At 40.2% G+C, this 16,464-nt stretch overlaps 1 protein-coding gene across 1 annotated transcript; it reads left to right on the top strand.

Annotated features, from left to right (window-relative positions):
• Positions 1 to 12,132: 12,132 nt before the first annotated feature.
• LOC143845472 (putative pentatricopeptide repeat-containing protein At3g28640) lies at positions 12,133 to 14,082 on the top strand. The gene has a single exon (XM_077353833.1). It carries the CDS (start codon positions 12,218 to 12,220, stop codon positions 13,730 to 13,732), a length of 1,515 nt encoding a protein of 504 aa, XP_077209948.1. The 5' UTR covers positions 12,133 to 12,217; the 3' UTR covers positions 13,733 to 14,082.
• The last annotated feature ends 2,382 nt before the right edge of the window (positions 14,083 to 16,464 follow it).

The following is a 16,464-nucleotide window of genomic DNA, read 5'->3' on the forward strand; positions in this document are numbered from 1 at the left end:
GAATGTTTAGGAGATAACCGTGTATTCTCTCATCTTTTCAAGGATGCATTTCTATAATTCTATCACTTTTAGCTTAAAACAAGTCAAGACTATTGCTTTCTAGCTTAAAACAAGTCATAATTCCTGCTAAACGATCGGACCAAACAGGGCTATCAAATTTCACAGGACCTATTGGGCGGGTTTTCAAACCCTACCCTTCCTAAGAAACTATTTTGGGTCGAGTCCAAAAGAGTCCAGTCGAGTCAGGTTTTTATGGAAAAACTAGGGGGCGTTTGGATATGCAGATTTTAGAATCTTTGATTTCCTCAAAATTATAAATGAGAGACGAGAGAAGAAAGAGACTTCTACGTGGGGGAGAAATTTCTCAAAACTGGATTTCTTACTTAGAGTCAGGATAGCATACACCAGCTTGATCATAGACCCTCTTTTACACTGTTGTCAATCTAAAACTTAAATTATAAAATCCATGTATCCAAACGGCCCATTGATATTCATAATTTGAGGAATGATATAGTGAAGGGTGCCCTTGCAAAACAAAAAAAACAGCTACAGGGACGCCCCATGTATCCAAACGGCCCATTGATATTCATAATTTGAGGAATGATATAGTGAAGGGTGCCCTTGCAAAACAAAAAAAACAGCTACAGGGACGCCCCATTAGTCCATCTTGACCAAGTGTATTTATAATATCAAAAGTGGGTTGGCAAATATAAAATTTAATGAAAAATAAATAAATTTTGTGGAGATGGACCAATGAGGGCGCCCTTCAATCAATCATTACTTCGGAGGAATGAAGGAGATTGAAGAGGGCAAGCGGAGAGACATTAACCATTGGATGTGTTGGGTTAGAGAAGAGTGTCAGGGTTTTATCTTTTAAGTTTTATTATCAAAGAAGAGTAAAAATCTATTTTGTTTAGTGAAGAACGGGTCAGCTAATGTTTCATTTTTTTTTTAAACCATCGTAATCGAGATTTGATCAAGTTTTTCGACCTAAACCGACCCAACCCAAGACCCAAAACTCAACCTCTGGTATTCTTGGGTTGGATAGATATAGGTCAATTCTTAATCTTTTATCAGACCCAAGTCATGAAGATTATTAAATCATAGGGTGGCTATCCTAAGAAATTATAGTTGATAAACAAGTAAGTAGGAAATGATCGGGAGTGTCCATGAAGGGTGGTGGGCCTATTACTTGAGATAGAACTTAGAAGAAACCGAGTACCATTGAAGTCCACATTACTTTACTATGTGACTCGGTCCAAAATCCAAGAGCAGACAAGAGGACAAAGAAGGCCTGTCGTGCCAAAACCCATATATGACAATGACTGTGAGAGAAGTGTAAAAACACACCCACAAAGTCAAGACTCGAGACTCAAAAGTTAAGCAACCTTTTGTCTTCTCTTTCCGCCAAAGTTGCTTCGTTGCCTTTCACATGTATAAAATAAAGACTGGGTATAACAATTTTCAAACCACTGTACGACACTCTCCTTCGCAGAAGTTTCTTTGGCAAACTATATGGGGATGAGAAAAAAATAAAATAAAAATGGGAATAGCTGTCTTAAAACAGTATATAAATGGGGTGCCCTAACGTCTGGGATTTTACGAGGGTGCCATTCTTTTAGCATTCCTTTGTTGAGATGCAGCCAATGGGGGTGCCCTTTTCCCTTATTTATGCAAAGGCGCCCTTGAGTCTAGCATTCCTCCTATCAAAATGATGTTGTAATAAAAAATGGCCGTTAGGTTAATGAGACAATTTGTTTGACGGGGTCATCAGAGGTAGACCCATTCGGCCGAGATCCCATTTGCAAGATTGAGGTATATGCAAATAATCAATGTTGTAAAGATACATTAAAAAGTGTATTTTTCCATAATTCTTGATCAAGGGCTAGAATCATCTTGATCAAGACTAGCCAATCATTGGCTTGTACCGTAGACCGTAGTGAATCGGTGGCTAAACCAACATGTCAAGTAAATAGATTATTGAATTAAATTTTCATCCACAGATGGTAAAAAAAAAATGAAAACTCAAAAAAGATTTTAAAAAAAGTCATGATCTTTCCTACCAGGCTTGTGGGTCGCCTCAAGATGGTCTACCTGATCAACAACGGTTCCGATAATACAAAAAAGTCCTACTATGAAACCCTAACTTGATCGGATGGATTGATGCTAATGGTGCACGCCCGCATTGTCGGATTCTAGTACTATTTATTCTAGGTTTGTCTCTACCTAACTGCAATTTTCTAACCAGGATTATAATATTTATCGCTAAAATTAAACTACCCAATTCAAATCAATTTTCATTTTTTTGGCCCCACTTCTTTGATATATAGAAGCTAAATGCTCTCCCTATCTCGCGCTCTCTACCATCCTCTTTGGATACCTCTAAAAACTATTTGTATATGAGCTTATATGGAATATGTGTTGAAGTTAAATATGATTATTTGTGAATAAAAGTTAGGGAATATATTCGCCCCATTTTTCCCGATGCCACCCCCTTGTAATGTAAAAGGAGTAGTCAAAACCATGGTTTCAAATTTCGAATTTCGGAATGCGTTTCGGTCCTCACCGAAACTGAAATTTCGGTTGAAAATATTTTATCTTCTACAAAATTTCGGGTGAAGATATCGAAATTTCGGGATATAATTAAATAATAAATAAAATCAAGAATTTTGGGTGAAATTCCTTAAATTTCATACGAAATTTTGGCCAAATTTTTGTAACGTTTGGGGTATACCTGGTTTCGATTTCGCTCTCCATCATAGCTCATAAATACACGTAAAGGGGTGGCCCAGGTAAGAAAAGGGGGCAAATATATCACTTCCCTGATATTTATAATAATTTTAGAAATCTATTGTTAAGTGCTTCCAAAGAGCCCTAAGCATGCCATTTGCAAATAAAATAACTTAAAATTATTTTATTTGCAAATAAGGATCGATTTTAGTCATAAAAAATATAGAAGCCCTATATTTGTAAACATATCCCATAAGGAACAATTACCAATTGGTGACAAAGAAATGGCGTAATTATCAACATGACCCATGCTTTCTGAAATTATCAACTAGGGACAAAAAGATGTCTTGTCATTATGAGCTGGGTGAAAATGCCCTTTGGCATTTACAACAAGTTTTCACCTTGTGTTTTTTCCTTCTTCCCTTTTCTTTTACTTTTCCATTTCAAACTTTTTGATTTTTATCCTACTAGTCATCTTCCTCCTCAGTCAACCACTAATACCGTTGTTGCTGGCAAGTCTTGAAAACTTGAAAGTTGAGTTCTTACCATCTATCTCTTTGTATCTAGGTTTTGTTTTTCATTTTTTTAGGGTTTGCACTATTTTTCATTCCACTGTTTTTTATTTATCTTGTTTAGGGTTTAAGTGGTTCGTATTTTAGGCTGTGTTCTGGAGATAATGCATGGATGGTTTCACTCACTTTTTGGAAGACAATTGGTTGTATAAGAAAATTTTGATGTAATACATGAATGTATGGCTACACATTTTTTGGTGTACTTAATTTTTTTGTAATACATGAATTGGGATGTAATACATGAAGCACATTTGATGAATACAACATCCATTTCTTTTGTTATTCCTATCATAAGCAGAATTATAATGCCATTAGAAGAGTTGTTATAGACAGAGGGTTTTGTAGCATAAGGGGTTTATCAACTTTCTGGAAGGGGGTTAGCAACTCTCAAAAGTAGGGTTACCAATTTCTGAATGGGCTTATCATGTCCCTGGAAATTGGCCGATGGTACTGAAGTTTTGGAAGGGGGTTTTTAAGTCTCGAGATTGGGGTTATTTAGTATAAAAATGGGGTTACCAATTTTCAAATGGGCTTATCAAGTCACTGAAAATTGGCCGAGGGTACTAAAGTTTTGGGAGGGGGTTTTCAAGTTTATAGGATTGGGGTTATCTAGTATAAAAAATGGGGTTACCAATTTCTGATTGAGCTTACCAAGTCCCTGAAAATTGGCCTAGGGTACTAGAGTTTTGGAATGGGGTTTTCAAGTCTCTGGGATTGGGAGTATCTAGTATCGAAAATGAGGTTACAAATTTCCGAATGGGCTTATCAAGTCCTTGAAAATTGGCTGATGGTACTAGACTTTTGAAAGGGGGTTTTCAAGTCTTTGGGATTGGGCTATCTAGTATAAAAATGGAGTTACCAATTTTCGAATGGGCTTATCAAGTCCCTGAAAATTGGCCGAGGGTACTGGAGTTTTGGAAGGGGGTTTTCAAGTCTCTGAGATTGGGATTATCTAGTATAAAAAATGGGGTTACCAATTTCTGAATGGGCTTATCAAGTCCCTTATGAACATGTTTTTTTTTTCACTCGTTCATTTTCACTGTTTTTTCTTTCTACCCTCGATTCATCTTCCTCATCCGCCATTGGAAGGGAAAAGGAGAAATGCAAAACCCTAAAACAAATGAAAAACAAAACCTAGATACAGAGAGATATATGGGAATGAAGTCACGTTCAAGTTTTCGAGACTTCCAGCAACAATGGTGGCTGAACGATGAGGAAGATGACTGGTATAGTAAAAAAAATAAAGTTGAGAATGGAAAAGTAAATAAAAAAAAGAGGGAAAGAGAAAGAAGAGGGAAAAATGAAAAAGTAAAACTTGTTGCTTAAGAAAATGACATTTTCGTCCATCTTTTACTTACAAGACTTCTTTTGTGCCCCGTTGATAATTTTAGAAAAGCACGAACCTGTTGATAATTACTTCATATTTTGTCAACCATTGGTAATTTTTCCATCCCATAATGGAGTGGATAGCAGTAGCTTCTCCTGCGCGACTTTCTACAGGAGTCTTCTTTGGGGTTTTGGTAAGATATGTAAGAAGGCATGAGACATGACTGTTAACTACTCTTTTGACCATAAAATTCCACAGCCCAAACCAATTCACAACCATTTAAATTGCAAACGGGCCCCAAAGAATATGGTTTTGATGGATAAAATCTTCTCTTTGTTTTAGGGATTTGCTAGGGACCATCGCAGAAGGCATTTCGCTGGCAGGCTGTTGCATGAGAGAGCAGCCACATAAGCTCACTTTTCAACAGATTTTGTATTATTCATTTAATTCTTCTGTAATGGTCTCTAGCAAATCGCGTTTTTGTTTTTCGTTTGTTGTAATAGAGTTTAAACAGATGTGGTGTATCTATCCAAACGTGAGCGTGTAAAGTTTACAAATCCCTTATTTTAGGGAAACGATATATTCATCCCGTTTCTTCCTCGGGCCACCCCATTGTAGTGTACTAAAAAGAATAGCCTTAATCACAATTCATAAATACAGTAGAGGGGGTGGCCCAGGGAAGAAAAGTTGGTGAATATATGACTTTCCTTATTTTACAATATTTTCTGAGTTGATCCGAGGGGTATGTGATAGCAATGATGGTTACAGCACACGCCACACTCCACTCAGCTTTATAGGCTGGCTTTCCTTTATGTAAGTGGACCGGGCTGGATGAGTTCGGGCAATGCAATGTTGAGTCGACTCGGATGAGTCAATTTGTTGTGGTCAAATTTTTATTAACTCGGTGAGTCAATAGAGTTTTTATTGACTTGGTGGGCTAAAGCTCAGCCTTGACCAAGGTAAAAGTGAGTCAACTAGGATGAGTCCACAATTGTGACGGAGAGATATTTAGCTGAAAAAAGCTCGGGCCCAACCGACATGATATGATATGATAAAAATGTGGCGGAAAGAGGGGCTTCATGCTTTTGGGATGATGATGAGTTCCAAGTGTATAATTGAGCAATATCTGCATGCATAGGTGCGTGTGTTGGCGTGATTTAGAACCTCTGATTAGCCTTTTGGCCATTTCCTAATTTGATGGAGTAGAGCTTGGTCGGATAGCTTTGAGTGAGTAGATACAATAATTTAAATTTTATAGCTTAGCTCTCAAGTATGCCACTGACCCTATGCATCCACATCACCCAACTACACTTATAAAGTTATAGTGTCATTATAAATGTAGTTGGGTGATGTGGATCCAATGGGGGGAGGCCCAGCTGCTAGGATTCCGCAGGGCGCCATTCGGTTTAGCATCCACCAACCTGCCTCCTAAAAGCGGAAGAACTAGTGAAACAACTCCGTGAAATCCTCACAAGGGTTTGTGTACAAAAAATGTGTTGGGAGTCCCACGTCTAGGGGTGTTCAATCGGTTATAACCGAACCGAAATGACCTTGTTGAGAAAATTCGCCGGGTAATCCAATTCGATCGTACACAAATTGAATGAAAATATAAAAGTAATAAACAAGCCACAAGATAAACACCAAGATTTTATGTGGTTCGGCAAGGATTACAATGGATTAATCTCAAACCCACAACCTTTTCCTTGCTTCTCAAACCCAAGACCGTACACAAGAGATAACGCGAGAGATAAACTCGAAAAAGAACCTAAGAAAAAATCCCGAGATGAAAAACCTCTTCTCCCTTTCTCTCTCTTTTTCTTCGCTCCCCTTTGTCAGCTGACACACCAAAGACGTCTTGCTTCGCTGCAACCCAAGAGAACAACACTTCTCTTTTTATAGTTTAGTTTTTTCCAAAAGCTAAAAATAGAAATCTCTATTTTTGCCTTTGCCTTTGCCTTCCCACCCAAGCAACCACCGTGGGTGGGAAATAAGGCAACTTTCCAACAAACAGAAATGTGATAACCGGAATAATTTTGGCTATCAAATTTTAAAAACCGAAGCCGAACCGAATTTTACAAAAACCGAACCGAAACCGAACCAATTAAAAATTTGGTTATTCGGTTATAACTGAATAACCGAATAGTGATAGAAAAAGACAAAAAAATCTATTTGGTCGGTTTGATCGGAGGGCTATGATCAATCTATCGAAACGGTTTTTTAGGCACAACCTATTGAAGTTGTGATCAATCAAATGGACGGTTGAGATCATCCTAGAGTGCCCATACACCATTTTTTGAAAAATAATGTTTATTTTTGGTTAATTTCGGTTATTCGGTTAACCGATTTTTTTTTCCCGTGATAACCGAAGCCGAAACCGAATAACCGAATTAACCAAAAGTAAAAGCCGAAACCGAACCGACCAAATCAATTTGGTTCGGTTCGGTTATTCAGTTAAAACCGAATAATGAACACCCCAACCCACGTCGAAAAAGTGAATAGACATGGATGGGCTTAAGGACATGAGCACCCTCCTCTTGGTGGCTAGGTTTTAAGGGTGAGTTGTACCCTGCTCCCAACAAGTGGTGTCAGAGCCTGGGTGTGGCAACTATTGTGTGCCCTCCAGGATGGAAAAAAAATCATTCGGGAAAGTTCTCGGCAACCCTAGTGTACCCTTGAGGATGGAGAAGATCCTTCGAGGAAGATTTTGTAATTCCCACATTGCTTCTGCGTTGAGGGGTTGTTGGGGTTCTACATGAAAGCAAAGATCCCACTTCGAAAAAGGGAATATGTATAGATGGGATTATAAGGACACGGGCATCCTCCCCCTTAATGACTAGCTTTTAAGGGGTTCCAACATAACTATGTGCATGAGTAATGGTGAATTGAAGGGCGCCCCCTTGTGTAATGGGACTGAAGAATGCAAAACTAAAAGAATGATAAATCCAACTCGATGATGTCGATCAAATGGGGCACTCTTGTGGTTGGGTTTTTGCAATGGCACCCTTCAATTTAGCGTTCATGTACGAACATTGGTAAATTATAGTATATTTTATTTTGGAGAGATGATACCAGCACTCTTTATTTATACTTCAAAGAGAATCATACATATGACCGTGGAAGAACCTTCCTGTAAGGGCTAGGGGCACTTTAAGATGTGGATCTTTGGAAATTCTTAGTATTCGTTGAGATACACCCACAATAATACCACCTGTCAGTGTATCAATAACTAAAGAGGGGCTGTTTTGTTTTACTTATGTGAGGAGAATTCAATACCCCTGATTGCCACAAACACTGGCAGGGGGTGTTCCTGGTCATCAAAAGGGCCGGATATATCACTTCCCTTGAGGTAAAGTAGTCTGTGTCTCCCTCTTCTACTTCTGCAGTTCTCCGGATTCCAAGATAAATTGATGTTAAAAAAGCTATACATAAAGAAAGGTCTGTCAATATCAAAACAGGTACAGACATATTTGTATCTATCAAAAGTGTTGAAACATGTGTCATCTATTATAAAAATTAAAAAGGCAGAAAACATGCCCACATCCCATGTTTTGACGGTGACACTCACATTCTTAAAACACTTTTTTTACTTTTGCTGTTTATAGCTTTTTGAAAACTGTAACAACAATCAACAACAAATTAGAAATGTGTAAAATGAATAGAGGAGTGCCATTAAACGTTAGTTAAACAAGGGATTTGCTAGCGTCCATTGCAGAAGGCATTTCGCAAATGGGCTGTTGCATGTGAGAGCAGCCACCTCGTGAATGAAGACAAAATTTGCTGAAAAGTGAGCCTGTGCGCTGCTCTCTCATGCAACAACACATCTGCAAAATTCCTTCTGCGATGGACGCTAGTAAATCCCATTCATCAAAGGAGTTCCGGTATATTTTCCTTGTATATATTATCCTCTATTCCAAAAAGTTTTAGGCCATGTTTGACGGCCATGAATGTTTTTTCCATGGAATATTAGTTTATCAAACAGTGCGAGAGAGGTAAGGAGGGTGCGAGAGGGAGGGAATTGAGAGAGTATGAGTAAGGAGAGGGTGAAAAGTGATTGAAAAACAAAGTAAAGAAAAACTCACTCAAAATAGAGTTTTTGTTTTCCTTATTTTTCAGCTACTTGACACCATCTCCTCACTCATCCCTTCTCAATTCTCTCCCTCACCCCAACACTCTTGCAATACTCGGTAAGCTAATATTCAATGGAAAATAAATTCATGGTTGCCTAACATGGCCTTAGTGAAGAAATATTTAATTACATGCACTCTTTGGTAGCATACACACCCCTCTTATTTAGAATTTCCCAATTGGTCATTACAAATCTAAGTAAGGAAAATTCCTTGGGGTGAACACATAAAAGGACACCTTTGGATCAAAGGGCTAGCTAGGATCATCTGATTATGGTGAGACTCGCATCAATAGACTTGACTCATGGTGCCCAACCACATCAAAGGACACAATTGTTTTTAGACTAATATAAGAAGTCGGGTAAGCCAATGCCAAATATTGAAGAGACCGGGTATTTTGTGGGGGGAGGGAGCAGGTAGAACGTCTTAATTCAAAGTTGGGTTAATAAAATCAATTAATAACTTAAGAACGTAATGTAACAGGCGCCCTTGCAAAAATCAGCTGAAAGGGCACCCATGTTGGCAACACCCCATTGGCTGCACGTCACACCACTGTGACTTTGCAGCCAATGAGGGACCCCTTTCAGCTGAATTTTGAAAGCGTGCCCTAGAGTTTGGGATTTATGTGGGTAAAGGTAGGAGACAAAAGAGGGGATAAGTATTAATTAGAGAAAGATATTATGATGAGTGGAGAGAGAAGGTAGAGAGAAAGAGAGACCGCCATTTTCAAGACAAGATTTTGCTGATGTCACCAAGAAAAAGCTGATGTGACCACTAAATATTCTCCCACATAAATCCTAGGAAAAAAAAAACCCAGCAACCAAACGGAGCAGAGGATAGAGCTCGGTTCCGAAAATACAATTGAAAATGAACGATGACCGGTCATTTTCACAAGGCTTTTTAACATTTGATGTGGATTCGACCTCCCATCAAGTTTTCTTGTACACATGTCATTATGCTGTCCTCTATAGGCTAAACACAAGTGGTCTTTCGTTTTTTTAATGGAAATTGTTATTATTTTTTTAATGGTTTTCATGAAAATTATTTATTGGTTTTCTTGAAAATAAATTTTCTAGCACCTTGTGAGTTTTCTATGGAGATTGTTTTCCAAAATAAAAAAATTTCCCCACTTCTTTCTGTAAAACCCAAATGGATGCCATCAGACATGGTCAAAAGTGCATCATTTCTCTTATTTCTCTTTTTACGGGGTCATCTCTTTAGTCGTGTCTTAGGCAAAATCTATCCCTGAATTCTCCCTTTATTAGCATCAGACATAAGAAGTTGTTGGAAGGAGATATGCAAGAGCAGGAAAGATGTTTATGTAGTGGCTCCTAGATGGTCCCCTCCTGACCCTAGGTGGCATAATTTTAACTTTGATGGCTCTAGTTTGGAAAACCCGGGGCCTTCAGGTATAGGTGGTGACCTTAGAGACAGGAATAGCATTACTGAGTGTGCATTCTCTGGTCTAATAGGAGTTACGGGCTCAAATGAAGTAGAAGTGAGGGCTATCCTCCAGGGTATAAGATTGTTATCAGTAAGAGATTTGGATAACCTCATCCTGGAAGGGGATTCCCTAAATGTCATCCGATGGTTGGATGGGTGATTTCCTCACCCCTGGAGATTCTCTGAGTTTCTTGACGAGATCTTGGATTGGATCGAGAGTCATGTGGTTCGTTTCCATCATGTTAGGAGGTCAGCAAATGGAGGGGTGGATTGGCTTGCCCATGCAGAAGTGGGTAGAGTGGCTTTGGAGTGTTTCAATCATCTCCCTCCTTGAACCTATCTTTATCTTGTTTATTTTTTTTCGTTGATTTGTACTGTTATTTCCCATGATCTCCTTGGTCATGGTCTTTTCACGTTTTAATATATTTCACCATTTCAAAAAAAAATAAAAATCCCTACTTTAAAAAAAAATTGCAAACTTGAAACTACCAGCTAGACATTGGATTTTTTCCATGAAAATTCTTTTCTATGGAAGTGTTTACATCTCATGGAAATAATGGGTGGGGTCCACCATTTTGCTCCTCATGTTTTGATGGGGTGGGGTCCACCATTTGGACCCATGTATAGCATGGACGGGGCCCACCATTTTACACCTCATGTTGGGAAATGATATGTTACCTCCCTTTTCTTCCCCGAGCCACCCCCTTCTACTGTAAAAAGTACGGTTGTAACTTGAGTCAGGGGGGCGGGTTTTCCAGAACCCTACCCTATGCCAGAAAGTATCTCGGGTCGGGTCGGATTGGTTCTTTTTAAAAAAAGGTCCAAGAAGGGGGTCCACCATTTGGACCCATGTATAGCATGGGCGGGGCCCACCATTTTACACCTCATGTTGGGAAATGATATATTACCTCCCTTTTCTTCCTCGGGCCACCCCCTTCTACCGTAAAAAGTACGGTTGTAACTTGAGTCAGGGGGACAGGTTTTCCAGAACCCTACCCTATGCCAGAAAGTATCTCGGGTTAGGTCGGATTGGTTCTTTTTAAAAAAAGGTCCAAGATTCCTAAACCCGACCCTACCCAAAGATAGTTTATTGGGTCAGGTCAGGTCGGACTGGATTTTTCTACATTCTCGATACATGCAGCATAATTTATGCTCCAATAGTTGAATTTATGGTTCATGATCTATTCCAATCCAACGGTTGAACTTATAAATTCATAACATATCTTGGTTAAGAGTTTTTTTTCTTTCAAAAGACCTCCCAATATGATAAAAAATCAACACTCACATAAGCATGCATGTAAATGCACGATGCTCACACTAAAATGGTGTTTAATCTTCGGTATCAATCTAATTGCATTAAGAATCACTAGGCCATAGGAAATTATTGTTGTCGCATGGACTGAGAATAATTAACTCAGATGATCATCCAGATGGAAGTGAAAGGCACAAACACTAGAGTTGCAATTTGGGTCAGGCGGGATCAGGTTTTCCAAAACCCTAGGCCACCCTAGAAGAAATCTCAGGACGGGTTGGGTAAAACCCGACCCAAGTTGAAACCCTAGTAAAAAGAGTAGTCAGTGTGACCAGGAAAGCAAAGGGTGCAAATAATTCACATCCCCTCATGTTTTGATGGGATGGTGCCACCATTTTACACCTCATGCATAATATAGGGGTGGGACCCACCATTTACACCTTATGTTTTGTGGGTCGGGACTGGATCTCCACCCAAATCCATGCATAGATAGACATACTCTAGGCCCTATTGCCTCATTTTGTTTATGAAGCGGGACCGCTATTTTATACTCATAGATGGGCCCACCATCTCCATACATAGGGTGGGGCCCACTATTTTCACCCATAGGCCAGTGATGCCAATCATTTTCTAAGCGTCACATTCTGGATAGTACATAATTGCGAATGATTTATGTAGCATATGGGTCCTTGTAGCAAAAATCTCTTCCCTTCATGATACCCTTTTCTCACACCCAACATATCATATAGCCTCTCAAATCGAAACATGCATGTCCATGAGTTGCCAGGGCGGCTTTTCGGCATGGAACCGGTGCATGTCTCTTGCCCGTCTCTGCTCCAACATGCAACAGCTCAAATCTCTCCACGCCCTTTTCATAACCCAAGGTCTCCATCACAACAACTACGCCCTAAGCAAACTCATCGCCTTTTGCGCCCTCTCCCTCTCCGGAAGCCTCCCTTACGCCTCCCTCCTCTTCCACCACGCCCCTCAAACCCCCAACTCCTTCATCTTCAACACCCTCATCAGAGCTTACTCTCGCTCCTCTCAACCCCACCAATCCCTCTTCTACTTTCGTCTCATGCTCTCCCAACAAGAACCCAACCACCACACCTTTGCTTTCGCACTTTCTGCCTGCGCTAACATCCCTTCTCTCTTTGTGGGTCGGCAAATTCACACGAGAGTCTTCAAAAATGGCTTAGCAGTCTCCGATAATTTCGTTCAAACCGGTCTACTTCGAGTGTATGTGGAATGTCGTGTATTATGTGACGCTCACCATGTGTTTGATGAAATTCCCCAACGAGATTCTGTTCTTTGGAACGTCCTGATAAATGGGTATCTTCGTTGCGGGCTCTCCTCCGTGGCATTGGGTCTGTTTCGTGATATGTTGGTTTCTGATACAGTGCCCGACGAGTTCTGCGTGGCCACTGCCCTCACGGCTTGTGCTCATTCTGGGGCCCTCCTGCAGGGGGCATGGATTCACGACTACGCGAGGAAGAATGGGTTTTCAAATGATGTCTTTATTGGGACATCGCTTGTCGATATGTTTGCTAAGTGCGGGTGCATTGAGAAGGCTATCAATGTGTTTGATGAAATGCCTGAGAGAAATGTGTTCTCTTGGGCGGCTATGATTGGGGGGTACGCAATGCATGGGTTTGCGAATGAGGCGTTGGGTTGCTTGGAGAGCATGGAGAAGCAAGACGGGCTTCGGCCGGACGGGGTTGTTCTTCTTGAGGTCCTCACAGCCTGTAGCCATGCTGGGCTCAGGGACAAGGGCTACCATGTATTACTTAGCATGGGAGCACGCTATGGCGTCATGCCCAAACACGAACATTATAGTTGTATGGTGGACTTGCTTTGTAGGGCGGGTGAATTAGACGAAGCGTTTAGGCTCATTCAAAGAATGCCAATGAGGCCTCTTGCTTCTGTGTGGGGTGCGTTATTGAGTGGTTCTAGAATCTACGGTGAGACGGAGCTCGCTGAACTTGCAGCTGAGGAGCTCTTACTGCTTGAACGGGATGGCGTAGTTGAAGAAGATGATGGTGTTTACGTTCAGTTATCAAATGTTTATCTGGGTGCGAGCAGGCAGGAGGATGCACATAGGATTAGGAAGATGATGGGGAATAGAGGGATCAAGAAGACGCCCGGTTGCAGTGTGATCGAGGTGGATGGAGAGCTGAATGAGTTTGTTGCAGGGGATGATGCGCACCCTCTCCGCCTTCAAATATGTGCAATGGTAAGGCTGTTGAACCATCATATAATTCATCACACTTCTTACAGTTGTTGATACCATAGTTGCCAGAGTGGGAAGTGAGTGTGGGAAGTGATGCCAAAATCTAAAGCAGGAAGTGAGAGGTTTAGAGAAGAGAAAATGTGGGAAGTTAAAAGCTCTAAAAAGGAAATGCGTATCAACAGAAAACATACATTTTTAATTAAGAGGAAATGCGTTAAAAGGGTCTAGGAAGCACACTTCCTCAAACGTTAAGATGCAATAAGAACTTTGCTTCCAAAGCGGGTTTCCGGGGAAGCAAGCTGCCCATCCAGGTACGAAGTTTCCAGTAACTATAGTTGAGGCATGTTTTCTTATTGCTCAATTTTTTATTGTCCATCCAAGATCAATCAGATTTTGATTTGAGACATGATTTGCTTGGCTTATTACAGTGTAATTGAATAAGATTGAGTTCCATAGCAAAATTAATTCCGAATTATAGATTTTGAGAAAGAACAAAAGGAGTTCCTTTTCCATCTAGTTTCATTGAAATTATGCGATGATCTATCTCAACTCTTTGAACAATGGTTTGCTAATGGACGGCTAAAACAGAAATGGGACTGACAGATATCCATGGCTTGATGGTTGTGATCATTTTCATGGCTGAATTCTTGAGGTATAGCCCATTCCTAATCAAATATGGTCAAATATGGTTGTGAAAGGATTGTCAATCTCACAATGTAAGAATGCAATCATGGTGATCTACTTTCCAAATTTGCTCCCTCCTGCCCACCTCTTGCCCATTGGCTCATCCATAGTCATCGTGGCTCCAATTTTTGTGGAACAAATCTTTACATGCCACGCCAGCTTCAATCATCAGCTACAGGGATGCAGCCTTCACCACTCAATTTTGGCAAGAATTCTTTAACTTAAAGGAACACTAGTGAATTTGAGTATTGCCTATCACTCCAAAGCGAAGGGAAAATCTAGGTAATAAATTATTGCTTTAAAATCCATGTGTTTCTTTGTTGGTTATCATCCAAACAATTGATCAAAGTTGTTATCATAAGCTAATGGTGGTATTGTTGAGAAATCGGGCGGAACAGAACATCTGTACCGATCACACGCACACAAAAAAAATAGTAAAAAGAAACAAACCACAAGATGCACACACCGAGTGTTGGTTCAACAAAATTGCTTACATCCATGGGAGAGAACCAATCTTCAACTATGACTTGATCTTCATTGGGTTTTAATCTAACTAAATGTTACAGTTGCCCAAATTCAAACAATCATTGCCTAGTTCAATACTGTCCGGTTGTGATAACACAAGCATAATTGAAGAAATTACAAGATATCTGAGCAAAACCAACAGTTTATTCTACAAAAGGGTTCTCCCCCTCACACTGTCAAGACTATTTGTACAAAATATGCAGCTTCTAAAGCCTTGGCCTTCTCTTTTGCCACAACTCAAGCATCCTCCCTGCCGAATGTATGGTTTAATTACAAATGCATCGTGACCCAGACTGTAAAAGTTGGATCAAACGAAATAGGATCTGTTGATGGATCCAATTCGAATTAGATCCGTTGACAGTCCTGACAACTAAGGATGACTCGTGCTTACAAGCCCACAATGGCTATGTGTTGTTTGTCATTATGAATAGTAAATGGCAACCAAGCAAAGTCAGGAAATGGAAAATGTGTCCTTTTCTTTTCATTTCCTCAATTTTTGGTGCATCAAAACCGTCGTTTGATTACATCAAGAATTTAAAAAATCAAAGTAAAATGACATCTTTTCCTTCTGTTTAATTTCGAGTAGGGCTGGAATTAAATCCTCAAAAAAGGGGGGCTGGCCCCGTTCGGGGTGGGGATGGAGATTGAAAAATTCCCCGAAGCAGGGGCAGGGCGGGGATTGCTTCGGCCCCACCCTACCCTATAATCTCTGTACAAAATTGAATTTTCCCCTATTAAATTTAGGTTTGCCGCTTTTAATTTGGGTGGCCGCACTTACCATAGAACAAATTTCGTTTGATATTCCTAAATTTTTCCGAATATCTTTCTTAAATGCATTTTAAGACAAGAGCTTTTATCTCCATTCACGAGGTGGCTGGTCTGAAGTGCGACAGACCAACCCGAAAAGCCTTTTGCGATGGACCTTACAAAATCCCAAAAGTCTATTAAACATGTTTCCCTGTAGTGTGTGGGATGGGTATGGGGATTAGATTTTCTCCGCAGGGTGGGGATGGGGATTTCCCGCCATCCTTGAAATGGAGATGAGGAATTTTCCTAATTTTGAGTCAATTTTTGAACTCATATTCAGTTCGCGAAATCCAAAAGAAACCGGCCTTAGCAGAGCATTGTTTGTGTTGGGACCCGGTAGAACTCACCCTTAAAGGTTAACCACCCAAAATCCTTATAAGCCCATCCACATCCATTCACCTATCTGACGTGGGATCTTTGCTTTCAGGTGGAACCCCAAACAGTTTGTTTGCCATTTATTACGTGTCAATTTGCGCGTATGAATTTCCCACCCCGCAACAACGTTCTTCGTAGAGTTTCAAAGGTAATGAATAAAGTTCAGAGGGGTTTGGCGTGGGGTGGAATGGGGTGGGGGAATATCATTTCCCTTTTACAAATGCAGGTCTTTTTTCTGTCGAGAAGGAAAGTAGTTGACGTGTACTTGTTTCCTTCCACTCTTCCAGTGGCATGTGATTTAAATGTAATTCTAACTTTCTAAGTAAATATTAGAGAAAAGTACGAAATGTGTGCGATAGTTTCAAGGAATCACGGATTTCGAGTTCTTTTGCAAA

The sequence above is a fragment of the Tasmannia lanceolata genome, unplaced genomic scaffold (genome assembly GCF_043159265.1).
Source record: "Tasmannia lanceolata isolate RefF3 unplaced genomic scaffold, GAP_Taslan_0.1 ptg000015l, whole genome shotgun sequence".
Classification (NCBI taxonomy): domain Eukaryota; kingdom Viridiplantae; phylum Streptophyta; class Magnoliopsida; order Canellales; family Winteraceae; genus Tasmannia; species Tasmannia lanceolata.

What these genes read in the sequence shown, in the direction of transcription:
- LOC143845472 (XM_077353833.1), top strand. Translation starts at nt 12,218, where the DNA reads ATGTCCATGAGTTGCCAGGGCGGCTTTTCGGCATGGAACCGGTGCATG.